The sequence below is a fragment of the Rhipicephalus microplus genome, chromosome 1 (assembly GCF_043290135.1).
Source record: "Rhipicephalus microplus isolate Deutch F79 chromosome 1, USDA_Rmic, whole genome shotgun sequence".
Taxonomy (NCBI): Eukaryota; Metazoa; Arthropoda; class Arachnida; order Ixodida; family Ixodidae; genus Rhipicephalus; species Rhipicephalus microplus.
This window is the reverse complement of record NC_134700.1, coordinates 99,427,088-99,447,327: the sequence shown is the minus strand read 5'-3', so window position 1 is coordinate 99,447,327 and position 20,240 is coordinate 99,427,088. Positions and strand designations below refer to the sequence as shown.

The window sequence follows — 20,240 nt, the reverse complement described above, 5'->3', positions numbered from 1 at the left end:
CAAAGCAGTCGCATTGCAACTGTTTGCGACCATTTGCGTCTGTTCGCGACCAGTCGCAAATGGTCGTACGACCGCTGCTAGTTGCCGGTGCGCACCAGCCTTGACTCAAAACCCAGCATGCAACCAGAAAATGATGACAAAGTAGTCGTCATCATGGCATAGCACTGTTCCTTCGATGCCATATGCATAGATGCAGTTCGCTTTGCAGAGCTTTTCTCTGTTTTTGAGTGCATTTTATGTGAGGGTAGCTTTCGGACAAAGTTTTTTTTTCTGAACCACGGTGCAATATTACTGACACAATGGCTTTTCAAGCTATTTGTTTCAAAATGAAGCATGGCAGCGGCTCAAGCACTTGCCACAGTACGCTGTGGCTGTCATCTGGTGCGCGAGCGGTTGAGTTTCGTCGTGACTCTCCGCCAGGTGCTTTTTTTTCGGCGCACCACCTATCCAGCACTGGTCTTCCATTGGCAGTGGCCCCTTCAGCTTTTTATCATGCTTCACTCCATCACACTCTCGCTGTCTTTCAGGTTGTGCTGCAGTCTCTAATGTATTGGCTCAAGGAAACACTGGTTCTTCATGGAGACGATATATGTGGCAGAGGTGTGGGCTGAATTAATAATGTTTTAGATCTGAAAATCGGGCAGCAAGTCTTAAAAATTGGACGCCGAAAATTTCTACCATACGTAATTTCAGATGTTTTTATATATTGACATCTATGAGGCAGATTTTAAACTCTGGATTCAAAGGGAGCATGCCCTTGTCCGCTTCATCATTTGGTCTTCCACAGAAGGTGAAAGGGGAGGGTAGGCCGAGGAAAAAATGTCGTATAACCATTGTGGCACTAAAGTTCTTTTATGTTTACCTGTTCTTGTAGGACATGGTCAAGGAAGTATTTCAAGGAGACCAGCAGTTTGTAGGGGCACTTGACAAGGTGAGCTCTAACATGTGCGAAACAACTGTCATGCTGTTCATCGCGTCAGCGCGTCGTTTTTCTTCTTTCATGCACCACAAAATGCTTGTGCACTATGTTTTGTACATGAGACCTATCTTCTCTTTTTTGTATGCATCAGTATTGAATGATTCTCATGGAATTCTGAGCCTTTGGAATCACTCATGATGTGCTGGTTTATAATACATGATGCTCAATTATAATTATGAGGTGAGAAATGATGGAAACACTGTATCGTATGGCTTTAAAATAATGCTGACTGTTCTTGACATCATCATCCTTCTTCATTATTCTTTCACTCTCCTTTCCGAGTAAAAAGCAGAATGTTAGGATGCTGAAACTCAGCCTAATGTTTCTGGTGTTTTCCAAAAGCATATAATTCTTTTTTTTTTTTCTATCACAGGCATGCGCCACCATCATCAACAACCGTGGAACAACCAGGCAGCCCTGTCGGTCTCCAGAGTTGGTCAGTGACACCTTCATTTACTTTTCATTTTGAAAGGCTACTTTGGCCAGGGTTCGGTTCAAACAATGCAAAAGCTGCTCAGCTTGATTGACATGCACTGTAGCCTCATATTAAAACGTGAGCCTCATTATGGAATGGTGTCAGTTACAGTGACCTCAAGGTTCCTGTGCTACAGAACGCACGCACCAGAGTGGGCAGTACACTTCTCGGAAGCATTTGTTGGTGCCGAATTTTGCGCGTGTTTGCCTCTGAAGATATGCTCATATGAATTTGCGAAGGGTTTGTCAGTCACGACTTGTGAATTAGTTCCTTTTTGTTGTTGTTGTTGTACAGTCGAATCTCGATAATTTGAACTCACAGGGGCCTGAAAATTTGTTCGAATTAAAAAAAAAAGTTCGAATTAATGAAAGCTAAATGAACGGAGAGCTCACTATGCAATGGCGAATGTGTATTGAGCTAACACACGAGGGGGAAGTTTCAGAATACTTACATTTATTCACAAATCACAGGACATTCATCATTAATTGAAATAATCGGTGATGCACATCTGCACACGTTTGCTCTGCAACGAGTCAATCAATATTGCACGCAGCTTGCAAAGCATTTCTACTTCGGCTTCAGCATTCTCCTGGCAAGAGAAGTTGCACGCGGCAATGTCCAGCGCGAACACTTTCTAAAGACGACAGCAACGACTGCGTCTCCGCTGCTACCCTCTGCGCCGCAGCCGCTGCGTGGCCAGCACATGACGAGAAAGGAGGAGCGTCTTCACGCAGAGAGAAGCAGATCAGCATTTGAGAGAGAAGCAACACTCCGTGGCAGCACAGAACACTACCATTTCAGCTTCTTGTTTTTTTTTGTTGTTGTTGTTTTTTTTTTTGTTTTTTGCTTTTTTCGCACGCGGCGTGGCAAAGACGGGAAAGGGGGAAGCGTGGCACCGGCCCATTGCAGATCGGCGTTAGAGAGAGCCAACTCTCTGCTACAGGTTTCTTTTTTTTCTCTCTCTCTCTCTCTCTCTCTTCGCGCGCGGCGTTGAAAGGAGAAGGGTCTCTAAGTGGTAAGGATGGAAAAGGGAGATTCTTCTTTTCCTCCTTCACACGCAGTGTTGAGGTATTGGAGGTGCCACAGCAGGATTGGGCGTGGTGCTGAGAGCATTTTCAGAGCGCGGTATGTTCGAATTTACCGGCGCAAGTGCTTGCACGTTCGAATTACAGGGGGTTTTCGCTCATTAGAATACACATAGGTTTAACAGGACCACAGCGTGAGTTCGAATTAACCTTTTAAATGCCGCACTATGAAGCAATAGGAAAAAAACTGAAATTTATGTTGATAATTTGCATTGGCCTTCTAAATTAACTATGATCGAAAATCCAGCCACATTCACAATGACTAAGCATGTTTTTTCGCATGTTCCATTTTTGGAACATTGGCATTTCCCATATGCAAAACACACATTTTCTCTGGAACAACTTTTATTGACTTTTCAGTCGGGTTTTCTCATTCAGGATAACGGAAGACTAATATTTAGCGTCATACGATGTCTCTGAAAAGCATAGATATTTATAACAACACTTCGTGAAAATTTCTTCTTTCATACTACTGGCTGTACTACAGTGAGCAAATCACAAACCTCGGTAAGCGGCAAAGCCTTTCTTGTGCATCTGCCTTTGCACTGCTGGCACTGATTCATTGTATTCTTCTTGCATTCCGCGCACCTTCCCTGAGTCGTTGAGATGAAGTAGTGGCTATCAGTGTTTCTGTCCTCATATCTCGGATGAACCCAGGGTCCAGGTCTTACAGTGAGTTTCTGCTTGAGCTGCAGCAAGGACATGGTAACGTCCCGCCGAAAGGCGATGTGCGTCATGGTGGCATCACTACCCTTGTGAATCTCGCAATGGAGGAGCCATCCTGCGACGACAGCTATGTTCAAACCATTGCTGGAAAGGTTCCACCACTATTTCTTGCTCCTCAGTCTCGGTCGATAGCTTGCGAGGAGGCGGTCCATTATATCTACTCCACCCCTGCCACAATTGTATTTTCTGATCAATTATGGTTGAGGAATGTCCACCTTTTTGTTTGAGCGTCGTGAGGAGCGTTTCGGACTTCCAACAGGCTCTTGGCTGAGGTGGTTAGATGAAACTGTGACGACTGCATTGTCATTCCACCTGCATGCGCAGACTGCCCCGTCACGCTTGTAGTGGAAAGATCCTCTTTCTTCCTTTTCGATGTTTTTGAAGCTCTTCAGTGGACAACCACCGGTTCTTGTGGCATGTTCACCCCATACTGGTGTATGGGAGCGCTTTGAAGTATTTGTTTTCCGAGCGTTCGTTGAAGCTTTGCGTCCTTTTCCAGCAGTATATTGCCGCTCGCTGGTTTCTTTCGTCGTGGCTCAGGACTCGAACATGCAGAAGACGAATCAACGTCTTCATCGCTGCACTGCATAACTTCAACGTGCCCGCAAACATCATCGGGAACAACTTCAGAAAAGTCGTTTTCGTTCACGTGTTCCTCGTCAGTAATATTGCCATCTTCAACGGGCGGCAATTGGCATACAGACGCACCTTCGCGTTCGTCACCGGGAAGGCTGAACAAAAGGTCAATTGCTGCCTCCAAAGTGAGGAAGCGTTGTGCCATGACCTACAACGAAAGTTATTGCGGTGTAAAGCACAATGCTAGAAAAAGAAAACCAGCTGCAAGGTAGTTTTCTACCTACATTCACAGGGATTGATGTAGCTAGGCACTGTAGTTCAATGCTGCTCTTTGCACGTGTCTGGCGAACTCAAAATGATGCCCAGGAAAGCTTATGTTCAAGTTTCTGCCAAGCGCCGCCCAGCGGGCGCCATCGACAAGGCAGAAAAAGAAAAAGAACGAGGCGAAATGCCCGCGTGCGTCTACGCTGCGTTTGACACTGTGAAACGCCAATGTTCCAAAAAAGGAACATCCGCACAAAACTCTCAAGCTGAAAACTAGATTGTCTTTGTTATTTTTTTATTGTATTGCCACGTAATCCCGAACTATTTGCCGATATTTTAGTTCTGCTTTGCTCACTGCAACATTACGTTTTCCAGCGGAATAGTGCAACAAACATCTGGTGGTCAAGGAGCGCAAAATATGCATGTTTTTAAAAATTTATCTAATGATTCTCCGTAGGTTCATAATAGAAATTAAAACTGCTATGTTTTTCACAAGCATCAATGAGTATGCGTGAACTTATAATATTAATATGCGATATATTGGAGAGGAAATAAAAAATTAGGTTTCGTATGTTCCAATTTTGGAACATTGGCAAGTAAAAGGTTAACCAGAAGTTCGAATTAAGCGTGTTCGAATTAATGAGATACGACTGTACTGGGATTTTGCTGTACCCATGCACGCTGATAGCAAGCTGCAGTGCTTTATCCATCAGAACACCGCTTTCAACTTTCCGACTTGTAGTTCTTGTTGTCTGTTAGTTCTCGTTGATATTGTATCTAACAAAGAAAGAACGAGTCCTTAAATTTGCACTTAGTGCCTCATCCAGCATGTTGTGTGGCAGTTAGTTTTCTTCATATTGCTCAGTGTTTTTTTGTTATTTTTGTAAATAAATTTCAATATGAGACATGTGAATATTCTCACGTAGTTGGGACTATGAAGAAACCAAGCAGTAGAACTTGCAACGATGGAGTTATTCATAGCAGCGAATTCGTGCCCAGGGAAGTACAGTAAATATCAGTCGCAATACTATAATAGCTGTGAAGTCAGTCGTTAATAACCTGATTGTTCAACAAACTCTTCAGCTTATGCACATGTGCAGTCATACGTACCACTGTTATCGCTGGTGTTTGCATTAGTTCCAGCATAAACTTCTTCGCAGAAATCAGACAGTTTGAAAACATTCAAGGAGGTCTCATTGCACTCAGGTGTGGCCTGGGTGCAGTGCACCTAGCAATAACTGTTTTTGCAGTGAAAGACATAAAAAAAAAGAACAACAAAAACATGTATCGATATTATTAAGTTTTGCATATAGCTCGTTGAACAAAAAAATGTCTCGCCACAAATAGTGCTAAAGACGTACCCTTATACAAGGAATTCGCTCTAACAAAGTCATCTTCATGTCAGGTGCAATTACGTTACCATGAGGTTGGAGAGTATCTTCATTTTCCTCTTGTATTATTTTGCTCATCTCTGGAACAAAGGTTTATATATTTTGCTAGTCTGCCATGCATCATCTTGTGGTTTACAATGTTCAACCACACGCCATATCGGCATGCTTCGGCCGTTAGCGTCATGCACTCTACATAGCATAGAATGTCTTGTTCAGTTAAGTTTTCTTTTACTATAGACTTTGAGTTAAAGGAAATTGCTTGAATTGAATTGTAGAATAAATGAAACGAACTGCCTCGGAATATGGTTGGTTTTGCACTTGCATTCGGTACCCCTGTAGATCTCTGAGTAAGTGGAACGCCTGTTACACAGAACATATTTTCGTGATACCTTCAGCTTCGGTCTAGTGAGATTGTACTGTAAATCCTTGCGTGAACTTTCTATCTGCTTTTGTGTGCATTGTCAGTTGATTTCATGTGTTCTTTCTATAAAATTCGTCTCGTCGTATGTGTTGGCACTTCTTAAACATCCGGCAGGTCATGCCAAGCTTAAAATTTGACGTGTCCGAACCAGTTGGTGGATTTTGATCAGACTTGTGACATTGGCTTGTTTGTATGTAGAGGCGATTAGTCTAGGGCATGGACATATGGCAAAACTAGGAAATGGATACGCACACAGTGGTAACTTTTGAAATTTATTCATGGGAAACAATGGCGCACATCCCATTCATTATGCTCATAATGAGTGACGAGCCACAGGCTATAGAAAAGAAATAGGCCGTGATGTTCGTGCTTGTTTTTGTTCCTCTGTAAACGACAGCTGGCGAAGTACTGCGACGCCCTGCTGAAGAAGAGTGCCAAGGGCATCTCGGAGTCCGAAGTGGAGGACAAGCTCACCCAGTCCATCACCGTGTTCAAGTACATCGATGACAAGGACGTCTTCCAGAAGGTTGGTAGTAACACTTCAGCTAATCAATCAATCAAATCAAATGTTCATTCCTTTGCTGTTTCCATGCTTGAGTCATTGAGAATTTAAGTGTGGCAGGCATCTATGGCTCTTCAGTGTAGAGCGCTGAATGAGCTATGCAAGGTGGGAGGATAGGCTAGACGATGCATTTAAACATTTGTGCAAGGAAGTATACCAGCCAAGAGGTCACAGGGTCTTCCAATCTACAGTAAATTCGAGCCTTGCGTTGTGACATCGAGATGCAACAATAATGCCTTATGCGTATTGTTTTCTATCTGGAATTTGACATTCGCGGTGCTATGTTCTCTATCTAGAATGAGGCTAAGATGGTGCGATCACTAAGGACATGCGAGTTCATGGCTGCTACCATTTTTCTTGTGCACGCCATTTACGAAAACCACAGAGAGCATGAGCATTGTGAGATGACGCTAGATAGCATGAGATTTTGAGTTGATCAGGTTGCTTATCTCCTATCACTTTTGCCTACAGCATTGTCATGATGAGCATTTAAACATTCGTCATCAGTGGTTTAATGTCTCCAAGTCACGGTATGATTATGCAAGACGCTGGGGTGGAGAGTTGCGGAAATTTTGATTATTCGTTGTTCTTTAACATGCACTAGCATGCACTGACCAAAATGCAATTGCCGCAGCCATGATCGAACCTACAACCATCGGGTCAGCGGCTGAGCACCGTAACCGTAACAGCACTGCGGCGGACAATCTGCTCAACATTGAACCCCTCAAAGTTGACGTCCAACAGTGCTCTTGGCACTGCACAAGGGTGACAAGCTTGTCACAGTGCTAGAAACATTTGCATAGAAATGCATGCTGCGGAGTTGTTTAGAATTTCGCAAAAGTGGAACCACCCCATGAATTAGTATTCAAGAATACTGTCCAAGAAGCGTTTTTCCTCAGGTGATGATGTGTGAAGTTGATTATGAATTTGTGATGTCATGAATAAAGGTATCACTTTTTTTTTCATTTATCTCGCATTACATTCTTTGATTTAGTTTTCAAGTTTGCATGAGTAGAGTCTAGCCCATTGTATTACAATTGTGATCATGTCGCATTCTAGTAAATTTGATAATCATTGAGAGAGGGTGTGACTGCTGTGCAGTAAAATTATGTGTGCATGCACTTGTAATGTTGGCGCTTTCTGTTGGCTCCGTTTCAGTTTTACGCAAAGATGCTTGCGAAACGGTTAATCCACAGCCAGTCTATGTCAATGGATGTTGAAGAGGCCATGATCAACAAGCTCAAGGTGAGCGAGCACGCAATCTCTAGTAGATAAATTACAGTGAACAGTGTAATTGTCATACGAGATATTTACATTATCCAGGTACTACCTGCTTATAACAATATAATGAAGTTTTTCTATTATTCACCATGCTTGCGGCTATGCTTTGCGGCTCGGCACCAACAAAGCTCTCCAGCTTGCTCCACGTTCTCGGCGAGCTCGCTCTCCTCATCTGCCCATGCCAGCCCAACTTCCTCTGATTCTTTCATTGATGCCTCGTCAGTGCAGCCAGCGAGGCTTGCATTGAAAGCAGTTGGCTATCGTTGACTGCTTGACGATATCCCATGACACTTTCAGCATTAAGATGGCGCCCAAATTATGGGTTTTCATGTCTTGGCCCATCCGGAGCTTGACAAGCAAAATTTCGATCAGCCGACACTTGTAGATTGACTTAAATGTGCGAATAATGCCCTGATCTAATGGTTGTAGCTTCAAAGTGGTGTAAGGCAGCAGAAATACCACTTCGATGTTGCTCAGCTGGGCATCGGTGTGGTGTGCTGTGCAGTTGTCGACAATAAGGCATATCTTCTTACCTTGATGCGTCAGGTCCTAATTTCATGCCTTCAGCCACTGGACGAAAATATCCCTCGTCATCCGCGACTTCCTGTTCCAGGCATAAGACACCGGAATATTGGGGCAGTTCCGCATGCACCTTGGGGTTTGAGAATTAGCTTTGTGCTTCCATCCACATTGGCAGTCAATAGGACCGTCACACGCCTTGCCTTGCTTGCCCCTGTGGCACTTGTCTCCGCGAGTGTCCAGCGTTTGTTGCGAAAGCATTTGCCAGAGTGGGCCCGTCTCATCAGCATTGAAGATCTGGTTCGGCTCATACTTTGCGAGCACTTTGGGTCACTCGTGATCAAGCCACTTCTGAATTTCTTCATCATTGGCGTCCTCACATTCTCCCGACACCGTCTTCCCAACAATGTTGAAGCGAGTCTTGAATTGTTGAAGCCAACTGCTGCTCGCACTGAAATACTCAGCGTCGAGAATGAATGCAAAGTTCTGTGCTTTCTGTTGCAAGATCGGTCCCGATATAGGAATATTTCGGGCCCTTGCATCAATAAACCACTTGCGAAAGCGCTTTTGCAACATCTTCAAAGGCAGCTTTGCATACACGCCATGTACCGGAGTGCCGACTCTTCTCGGCCTTGGCCTTTATGTCACCTTTGTTTTTGAGCAGAGTACTCAATGTGCTCCTTGTTATGCCACACGCTTCTGCGACGCTCGACTTCTTCTCGCTATTCTCGGCACGCTGGATTGCTTCTAATTTAGAAGCAAAAGTCAGAGTCGTCCGATTCTTAGTATTTGCAGCCATCGTAACACACACCATGACGAGTGACAAGCCTAACTTCACACACACGAACACAACAAGGCCAGACAAGGCTGCGCGCACAACGATCGATGCGACGACGGGGAGCAGCTAGTCCTACAAGTGCAGTGCGTCGACCCGTCGACAATGCGAGAATGCGGCGTGCGCACGCCACCACGTTTAAGTGGCACTCTCTGCACCATCGATGTGTGCAGTGGTCGTAAATGCCCACCGCGCTGCCACTAGTTTCGAGAGTGTTGCCGGAAAGCAAGCCGCCTGTCAACGGAGCGCTGGCGGTCTGGGGTGGCCGAGTTTAGTATATCCATTATGCGTAAAACATCGTTTGAAATAAAAAATTGAAAATGCATGTGATCTCCAGCGTGATATAGGAACCGTTCTATATAGGCAATAATTCAATATATCCGTGTTCGATATATCGAGGTTCTACTGTATTTGTGACTTCTATGTAACAAAGTACCAGCAAGAGACAACCTTGATATAATGAATTTTCTCCGCAGACAATCTAGGAATTTTTCCCCAGATTTAGGGATTTTGGTATGAGTATGCATCTTCTGCGGCCACTTGACACCGACAAAGTGCGAAGTGGTGGCGGCGCGCACCGTACACTAGGTGAGAGCGAGCGCTCGTTATTGCACCAGGCGGGCATGCCGACCTGCGCCCCACGAGCCGGCATCGTTGCCGTTCTTGCCGCCGCAGGAGCATGCGTGGATGTGCCTTTTCCCTCAAAACCAAAAACAAAAAAGAAAAAAATACTCATGCATTGGCAGTGCCACTCTTTCATCCTCACATATGTGGGGCCGTCTTTCAGCATCACATATGTGGGGCCGTGCTGCATATGGAGGGATCTTTACCGAATAGTTTTCTGCGGTATCCGTGTCATTCGCCTTTCGTTTCTGTGCGCGCATGTTGTGGCACCCGACGACACTCAGCCTTGCTTTTATTTTTTTAAATGCGGACAGCCGTGTCGTTACCACCAAGGGAATGTCAAATTAGGCACTGATGGAAGCACTGCGAGACCATGGTGACGACGGACCTTCAGAGGTCGACTCATCATGTGATTCTGTCTTGCTCCACGCCGCGAGTTCGCAGGCTCGTAGCTTTGGCGATTACCTGATTTGTTCTGGCAACAACACGATGGTGCGTTTAATGCAATACAATGAAAGCAATAGCGAAAAATTGTTATGTTATATGAAGTAAAGCTGACAGCCAACTATTTTGGATCCTACAGTGGGCTCCTAATAAACGAAACTCACTTAAACGAAAATGCCTCAGTAACAGAACTAAATGGGCTCATATGACTGGATTTCTATGTGTTGCGTAGTAAAATTCTTCGGTTAATCGAAGCAGGGCTTACTGGTCACCTACGGTTAAACGGCACAAACTCTAAACACGGCATAGACTCGCTCAGGCCAAAGGTAGTCTCACAACCGTGGCAACACCTCGAGACAAGCCAATCCAGTAGCCATTCTCGCTTGTGGTGGCTGTGGGAGTCGAGTCGGCGAGTCAGTTGTGTTGATTGATTGATTGATATGTGGGGTTTAACGTCCGAAAACTACTATATGATTATGAGAGACGCCGTTGTGGAGGGCTCCGGAAATTTCGACCATCTGGGGTTCTTTAACGTGCACCCAAATCTGAGCACACGGGCCTACAACATTTCCGCCTCCGTCGGAAATGCAGCCGCCGCAGCCGGGATTCGAACCCACGACCTGCGGGTCAGCAGCCGAGTACCTTAGCCACTAGACCGCCGCGGCGGGGCGAGTCAGTTGTGTGTACGCTTATTGGTGCGGCTAAGTGGGGTAGATCACTGTGTTATTTCAGCGGAATGGAAAGGAAGCGGCCGCACCATGCACTCTCGCTTCAAAAAAAGCTGCAAATTCTTCAGGAGCTTGATCAAAGTGGCCTGCCCAAGACAGAGGTGGCGAAAAAATACAACATCACGAAATGGACGCTGCCGCGAATCTGCGAAGACAGAGAAAAAATTGAAGGCGCTTTAAAGAACGGGACCCATACATCTATGCGGATGCGAATGCGAATGATGCCTTATGAACAACTCGAAAAAGTTCTTTTTTTGTGGTTCAAGCGTGCACGGAGTTCCAATTTGCCCATAAGTGGACCAATTCTCGTGCAGAAAGCTTGAGAGATTGCTATGCAAATGGATGTTGACAACTTCGTCCTAAGCGACGGATGGCTCAGTCGCTTCAAAACACCCCATGGCCTAGTCTTCAAAGCAATCTCAAGTGAGAGTGCTGCAATCAGCAGGGACATTTGCACCGACTGGAAAAAGGCACGGCTTAAGAAAATTTTGATGAGCTTTGAGCCACGAGACATCTTCAACGTCAACGAAATGGGTCTTTTTTATAAGGCGTTTCAACCAAAGACTCTCACCTTCAAAGACAAAGCCTGTAGTGGAAGAAACACAGTAAAGATCGCATCACTGTGCTGGTGGGTGTGATCATGGCAGGAGATGAGAAATTGAAGCTGTTGGTAATAGAAAATTAAGGTACCCACGTTGTTTCAAAGGCAATTGACACCTTCCTGTTGCGTACCACGCGAACGGAAGAGTGTGGATGACCATGGCTATTTTCAAAAACTGGCTAAGGAAGGAAGACGCAAGACTTACGAGGCAAGGCAGGAAGGTTGTCTTCATCATGAATAATTGCCAAGCCTGCGGTCAGGTCCATCGAATGCTGCCTTGTGCAGACAGCGGGAAATGCGACAGCATAGATTTATTGGCAGCCATCCACATTTTGGCTAGTGCCTGGGAGCAAGTGAAGGAACAACAATACACAGATGCTTTCATCATGCTGGCTTTCAAGTGCAAGAAGCAATACCTGATGAAGAAGAAATCCCTGCTGATGCCGACATTGATGCAGTATTCAGTGAGGTCGTGCCGTCTGCCCCTTTCACACTGCAGGACTACGACTCAATTGATGAAAATGTTCATACCTGTCGTAAGGAGACTGTCGAGGAAATGATTGCCGAAGTGCAAGATGAGGATCAACAGTCCAGCAATGAATGTGATGACAAAATATCCGGTGTAGTGGTGCCACCAGACCTGTCAGCTAAAGAGGCTGTTGAACGTTTGCAGCGCTATTTTGAGCATGCGGCTTGTCCAGAATTTCTGGCTAGTTTTTCAAGCATGGGTGCGTACTTGTGAAAAAACAATTCAAGATTGCCAAACAAACCACCCTTCACTCCTTTTTTTTCTCTTACTCATCCTCACGAGTAAGGTGAGGTTTGTGCAATTTGAATAAAGTTTTTGATTCACTAAATGAATGTACTTTGCTTAAATGAAACTTCTGATAAATGGAACAGTTTTATGGATCCCCTTTAAGTTCCGTTTAGGAGGAGTCGACTGTATACCCCGGAATTCCTACAAAACGCTGGTGTTAGCAAATATGGCTGCTCCAGAAGAAGTTCTCTTTCGGCACAGTCCCTTCGCGTTGAAAGCGCACAGCTCTTACTTGCAGAGATCGTCCGTGCTGCAGCAATTACGACCGCCCCTAAAATCAAAGCTCGTTATTGCTACTCAAGCGACCAACCCCCCCCCCCCCCACCCCACAACCGCGTTTTTTCATGCTCGTTGAAGACGTTGATTTCCTTTATTTTTGAGCATTCAGCGGTGGTTCTAACAGGCTGGTGATTTTATCGTATGCGCCTTTCAGGAAGTAGAGATGGGCCGGCTCATTTGATCTGAGCTTCAGCAGCACTCACGCGCTTTTACTCGCTCGAGGAAGTCGCGATGCGCGGGAGCATGTTATCAATTTATACTTGTTGCGGAACATGGCGGCGAAAGGAAAAACCCGCCGAGAGTGTTCATACAATTTCTATCGCAATAATAATGCAGTCTTTTACCACTAAATAAGGGGTTTAGGTTAGCTATGCTTTCAGTCCCCCTTTTGTGTAATTTGGACGTTTATATTCTGATTTTCGTACCGAACCTCAGCATAATAAAATCCTCTATGTAACAACTATTTACGATAATTTATCAATTTCGGTATATCTAGGTTTAACTGTATTGTATTTGAATAAAGCAGCATCTCTGTAAACAGAAGTCGCTTAAATGGAGCTGCTGCTTTACTAAATAAATTCTTCTGCTTTGGCTGGTTTTGTGTTTGGATGCATACCAGATTTACTCGCGTAAGGAACCCACCTTCTTTTTTTTTTTGTTTTTTTTCAGAAAAATTGACCCCAGCTTGGGGGAGGGCTTATTATGCAGGAGGAAAAAAAAATGCCAGGCCTGCACGGATTGCCCAGCTTAGTCACAGCGAAAGCTGGAAGAGCGGCCATTCGGAGCCTTTTCTAAACACTCTTTGGATAACTGCTACAAGCGCAATTACTGGGTACCTACTACACTATAAATAATCATAATTTTGTGTAGTAAGCCAGCATTCATGCTATCCTTCGTTATTCTTTGGAGAAGCGTGGTATCCGCAACAGACTTCGTAGGAATTTTGCGGCCCTGCCGTGGTGGTCTAGTGGCTAAGGTACTCGGCTGCTGACCCGCAGGTCGCGGGTTCGAATCCCGGCTGCGGCGGCTGCATTTCCGATGGAGGCGGAAATGTTGTAGGCCCGTGTGCTCAGATTTGGGTGCACGTTAAAGAACCCTAGGTGGTCAAAATTTCCGGAGCCCTCCACTACGGCGTCTCTCATAATCATATGGTGGTTTTGGGACGTTAAACCCCACATATCAATCAATCAGGAATTTTGCGCAATTTTTCTATGCAGTGGCTGACGATGATGAAGAATTGTGCCTGAAGTGGGTATGCGCCACAGTTAATAGGTGATCAAGAACAAGTTTTCTAATGGTTTGGAGCATTGGACAAACCACTCGTTACGCAATTCATATTGTGTGACACCTGGTTGTTCCTTTGATGTTAAATGCTTTATTACTCATATAATGCGATTCCTTTCCCAACATCAAGCTTGCCAAAGGCCAGTTTAGAAACGAGTTTCAAGCATCGGCGAGGCTCAGTGGTAGAATACTGGGCAGGCACGCAGCGTACCCGGGTTTTAATCCCATTGCCTCTTTGGTTTTTTTTATTTACTCAGTTTATTTTTCTAATTTCTTGCGATACTGGTTACGGACACCAGCCGTGAAGGCGGCGGACAACTGCAGCGCCGCACGTGACCCATGTTCTGATCTCGTAACAGCTTTTGCTGTAAAACTTATGCGAGTTCTAACAGCGAAAATTTCGCATAACGGTATTAGTAACTCACTGTCTAAACGCTGCTGGCCTTCAATACAGCGACAGGACTACGGAGTCTCCATTCGAGAACTTCGCTCACCACAAGGGGAAACTCTCTTTGTTTTGGCCGGCGAAATGCGCAACAAACTTTTTTTTGTAGCCCAAAGCTCTTCTTGTTTTCTCTCGTAATGAATCCGCACGGGTCGACGCTGCTTGGATCAACGCTGTCCAGCTGCTCAGTTCCCATGCTGGGTTTAAAACCGGCCGTGCAGCTAGCGTACCGATGGTTGTTGCGCTGCGCTGCCAGTGTTTAACGAAGTTAACCACGACAAACCTGAGAACGAAAACGCGGCATCAGATGGTACCGCATGCACAATACGGGTTTGAGTTTGCACGTCATGCCATTAGCATGGTTGCACTTTGTTTTTTGCTTTGTTTTTGGGCCACTGTGCTTGCGCGGCGCCATAAGCAAAAATGTTTGTTTTAAGCTCGACCGATGGCACTCTGCCGCGAAAGACGCGACTTTTAAATTTTAATTGACGTCGTCCACCCTTGCGCTGCTCGCAACTGTTTAGCATCGTTGTTAAACATTCACTTTTCATTCATCATTATATTGGGATCGTCCGGCAAAGGTGGTTCGACGGGGGCACAAGACAGGTAGTCGGCGTCAGAGTGTTTTCTTCCACGCTTGTAAACCATAGTAACGTCAAATTCCTGAAGTGTCAGGCTCCACCTTGCAAGGCGACCCGAACGGTCTTTCAAGTTAACTTGCCAACACAAGGCGTGGTGGTCACTCACAGTCGCATGATTTAAGGATGTTTCAATCGTCAACGGCACTGGCTATTACACCAATAACAGATACATTAAAAAACTGTTTTGTTTTTTCAAAGACCAAGGTGGGGGGGTCATTATGTAAGTAGATCTATTACACAAGTAAATGGGGTATCTTATGCGTATCTCTCGGTATGTGAAACTTGCGTTAAATTGGATGATGTTGTCCTAGTCCTTTCAGGTACCGTTTAGATTTTGCTGTGAGGTGGAGCTGTGTGAGCAGCAGCAAATGCACTGGTGCATCTGTGTCCTGAGGATTTGTTGTGTCTGCACCAGTTTCTGCTCATTTCGAGCACCTAAAATACGTGGTAACACCCAGTCGTGGCCTGCAATCTTGTCTGTTAATGTAGCCAGTTGTGAGCCAACTTGCTGCTTGCGTTTGCCTTTTATTCTATACCACACCACCTCGTGCAGTTTTTTTCTCTTCTACCTTATTATAGTGTGTTAGTCCGTGCAAAAGGCACAGACTTGCACACACACACGCACTGTATAGGAACAAGCAAGGCACAAAACCATTTGATTTATGCTTGACAGTGAATCGGAACTTTATGGCCTGAATGGCCACGTTGCTTCAATATTTTTCAGTAATGAGGGCTTTGTTGTTTTCCCAGGTCTTTTTTTCTTTATGCTGTTTTATACTCTATTACGAATCCTAACTAGTTTTGCCATCTTGCTATTATCGTGCTGTCCATCTGTGCATTCAACATAACGTTTCCAACCCGATTGCAGACTTTCATTGCATTGCGATGCTATACGAGGCCTCATTAACATGTTCTCACTACTGACTCTACGATTACCATTTGTGTTTCACACTATTATTGTCACATTAGTCTTGCTTTGTGGCGACAAACGAGTTAATGAAATCTACTGTTGCATACTCTTATATGCAGTAGGCTTTCAGTAGATGTAAATCTCTTAAACAGAACTGCTGCCTAAATGGAACTACTGCCTGTAACATGATTGGTTTCGTACTCCAATTGTATAGCAGAACTTACAGCGGTTATAGCAGAACTCTCCCTGTTCATCTGATGGTAAATGAAATTTCTCTTAAACGAAACACATATTTTTGGTATATTCATGTTCTGTTTAACGAGGTTCTACTATGTGAATGTGGAGCACCGAGGCCAAAAAGAATGGATTCCAAGGTGCCCCTTACCTTGGGATATGTGCCTTTGTGTGCAACAGAAATAATGGCAAGGCTATCTTCGCTTGTGGTCTATCTGCAAGGGAGGAACCACCCTGCTACACGTGCTGCTGTTACTGTGTGTCATTCTTCGTTTTGTAGAAGAACTCTCTGGCATACTTTTCTTCATGTCTAGCCACTGTGAACTCTGGGAACAATTACCTTTATGTTCACATACACTCAAACCTCGATATAACGGACCCTGATATAACGAAATATGGCTTACAAAGAAGTAAATGAAGAATAGTTTTGCAGCAGATACTGTGTTGGTAATATACCTTTATAACAAATTTTCGGATATAACAAACTTAGTTTTATGTAAGCTGCAAGTCTGTTGTATAAAGGTTTGGCTGTGTATGGTTAACATACAATTTTTCAGACTCCCTAAAAAGCTTGAAATCGTTAAAGAAGTCAAGGATTTGAAAAAAAGCGAATTCATGCTTTTCTACTCTCTTGATAAGGTCAGAACAATGCAACCTTGTTTGAAATGGCTTTTAAGGCCTCGGATTACTTTTATTGGTGCTTCACTGCTCACATGGTAAACTCTGTTAGGTACCTGCCAGGTGCCCACTAGAGCTATGCAGCGATGGCGATGTACAAGTTGCTATATTCTGGCGAGCTCCAGCTCGAGTATTTGCACGCAAAACATCCGATGCAGAAGACATCCTTGCTGAGCACATTAGGAAATTGTCGGCCAATTTGTAAACCCGTTGGCAGTATTGTTGTAGCAAATCTTCAAATACGTTCTTTCTCTGCAGCAAGCGTGTGGCTACGAGTTCACGAGCAAGCTACACCGGATGTTCACGGACATGAGTGTGAGTGCAGACCTGAACAACAAATTCAACGCTTTTCTGAAAGCTGAGAGCATCGACTTGGGCATCAACTTCTCCATCTATGTGCTGCAGGTGAGGAAAATGGGCCAAGAGTAAAAAGAAATGACAGTAATAATAACAGCTACGCATATGTGCTGACGGAGTCGTGCGCAGAAGGTATGACCAGGTGGTCTATGTGGCAAACATTGTTAGCAGTGTCTTAACAAAAATAAACGATTCTCAGTTTTTGCATCACCACACTTTCATCTAAGTTATTTCATTAAAACAGGGAATGTTGCTATTGTGCATGGTGTTAAAGTGTACTATAGGAAATTCTCACTTTGTACTCGTATTGGGGGCATAAAAGTAGCAGTGGCTTTACTCGAAGAAATGTGTCTTGTTTCTTGTATAGCAAATGTGAAGATCACATCTGTGGTTTTTGTTTGTGGGATCTTCATGTCTTAAGACAGCTGCCAAGAAAAAAATGTAGCTACAGTCAACAACTGATTTCTCGGACACCCGAAATTCCGGCCGTGCCTGATTTCCCTGACTGATCTGTGGCAGCGTCAATTCCCCATAGCGTCAATATATCAAAAAGCCCGAAAATTTCAGACGTTTATAGCTTTCGTCATCCGGTTTTTCGGACTTCCTACCGCTAACGGCATACTTATAGTCACTATCGACGCCGTCATTTTGATTGTTTTCGAACCCACTGCGCCACGGCTACCATACCCTCGAAACCGCAAATGCGCAAATCGTTGCCAGCCGTAGCTTAGTCAAATCTGTGGCCACAGCCGCATTAGGGTGGCCAGGCCCCGGACACTCTCAAGTTCAATTGATCACCAGTAAGGGGCGAAAAAAATCGATTGCGGTGTGTTACAGCTTCAAACATCCAAAGTAAATCTACTGACCTCTGCCTTATGCATCACATGGGCTGCCGCCATTCGCGCTATAAGACTTCTTTTTGTAGGAGTGCCTTCGTCGGCACAAAGTTCAATTCTAAAATAATCAAATACTACATCTCTGTGTATCGCTGTGCGCAACTAAAACAAATTGCTCTTATACAAAGTAGTTTTGCCTAGCCATGTGCTGCGTCATCATTTTTTTGTAATAGTTTTTGCTCCTGCTGACTTGGAGTCACTAGCAGCCTATCGACATCATTATTTTCATTTCAAAATATATGGTCGCCAGCGGTGCATTCTCATGGGTCTCTCGCTGTTTCATTTCACTGTAATTATTTCGAGCCACTGTTTAAGAACACACTTTCTTCGTTCTGTTTATTTTGGCTCGTTCAAATGCTTTCGCGAAGGGCATTCATCTTGATCTATGGTCTGCTGTTGGCATGCTTGCAAACTCGTCGAAGGTGGTTGCACAACACACCCCTCGGAACATTTTTCGCCACGCGAGCTTCATAGTGGATCCCTAGACCGCCATCTCGCCCGGAGTGGGCAGCATGTGCGACTAACTTCCACCCGCGGACGTTGTAATCGATGACGTGCGCGCTACCGGTGTTTCGATTCCAGCTGGAATAACCTTTCAGAGCTTCGCCAAAACTGACCTAGACCTCGAGCTGTGTGCGGAATCAACCGATGACGAACGTCAAGTTGCGGAGGATTCTCACAACTCTGACGGCCAACAAACGCGGAGTTGACGGGAGCACTGATATTGTCATCGGTGTACAGTGACAGCATGATGTTTGCTGAAATTGAGGCAGATATCATCAGGGGCAAGTTTAACGACGTGCAATTGAAAATAAGCGACCTCCTCTTGTTCTTTCTTTTTTTTTTGTGCCTAAGTACTTACAAATGCAGTAGTGCCAGCCACATCGAATTTTTTTTCTCTTTTCTTTCCTTCTTTGGTGTTTGTTTTTTATATGCATACATAAAGGGTTCCTTTCAAAGCCTCCTAAACGAGGCATTTGGTGAATCGCAATGAGAAACCTGTACTCCTGCCATGACCCTCTCAGTCAGCGAAAAATACTAATTAAAAAAGTGTGTTTTCACTTGCATTCGTTTTTCCGGATTTCCCGATTTGACCGGACGTTTTCTCAGTCTCTTGAGGGTCCGAGAAATCAGAGGTCGACTGTAGATATGTTTGTTGCTGTGCACAAAAGAAATGTAGCTACACACTCAAACATCAATATAACAAACATGGGTATAACGAAACATTCGTTATAACAAAGTAATTAAAATATAGACTGGCAATAGATAGTGCTAGAAATAACCTTTATAATGACTTTTCGAATAAAGTGAACTTTTTTTCTTGTAAGATGCAACTTTGATTTAATAAGGTTAGAGTGCAGCTGAATATCTTCTTACATTAACAGTGAAGTGTAGCAAGAAGGGGTATTCTATTGAAATCATGCAACACTGGTTTACTGGCATTAATACTTTAATGTTTAGTTTGTTTGCGCCCCGCTCTCTTTCCATGATTCCCTTTTTCTTACTTTTCTGTCTTTTATTTCTCCTTCTCCAGTGCCGGATAGTAGCAAACCAGACACTTGCTTTCTGGTTAACCTCTCTGTCTTTCTTCATACCGTACATCTCTGTCTCTCTCGACAGCCAGTAGCTCAGATTTCATTTTCATCGATAATAACCCAACTGCCTTATGTAAAGTGAACCTGTTTAACAGGGATTTGAAAGAATATCAGCTTTGACCAATCTTATATTTTACAGTGATGTTCAACAGTGCCTTAATTATTTTCTTTGGTTGCCATCTTTTTTTCTTTGTTCAGAATCATTCTTATTTTGTTGTCCTTTTCCTTTGTCACCATTTCAGGCCGGAGCATGGCCACTGGGCCAGAGTGCGGTGTCCCCCTTCGCTATTCCCCTCGAATTGGAACGAAGTGTTCAGAAGGTAAGTCTGGCGTATTCATTTTGTTGTCTTTTTCTCTACTGTCCCTGAAAGTTGACCTTTCTTCTTCCATTAACGAGTATATAAAAGCTTGTACCAAGTGACTAATGATGATTTTAATTGTCATCAACAAAAATTGGTTCTAAATAAAAAAAAAAGGGACTGCACTTGTCATATTTGTGTTTCTTGGCGCTAGATGCCTGCGCTTGTTCATTTTGTGCCGTTTGTGTCGCGGCTTTCATTTTATTTTCAATTTTTCTTGTATTTCTATGCGCT

General features: G+C 44.3%; 1 protein-coding gene across 1 annotated transcript in view; it reads left to right on the top strand.

The window, feature by feature from the left end:
• Positions 1-20,240, top strand: part of Cul2 (cullin 2) — a 74,781-nt gene that overhangs the window by 37,207 nt on the left and 17,334 nt on the right. The window contains exons 8-13 of the mRNA XM_037429636.2: positions 875-931; positions 1,353-1,415; positions 6,315-6,443; positions 7,638-7,724; positions 17,058-17,204; positions 19,890-19,967. Of these exons, the coding sequence (XP_037285533.2) occupies positions 875-931; positions 1,353-1,415; positions 6,315-6,443; positions 7,638-7,724; positions 17,058-17,204; positions 19,890-19,967 (561 nt within the window). The remainder of the gene's footprint in view (positions 1-874; positions 932-1,352; positions 1,416-6,314; positions 6,444-7,637; positions 7,725-17,057; positions 17,205-19,889; positions 19,968-20,240) is intronic.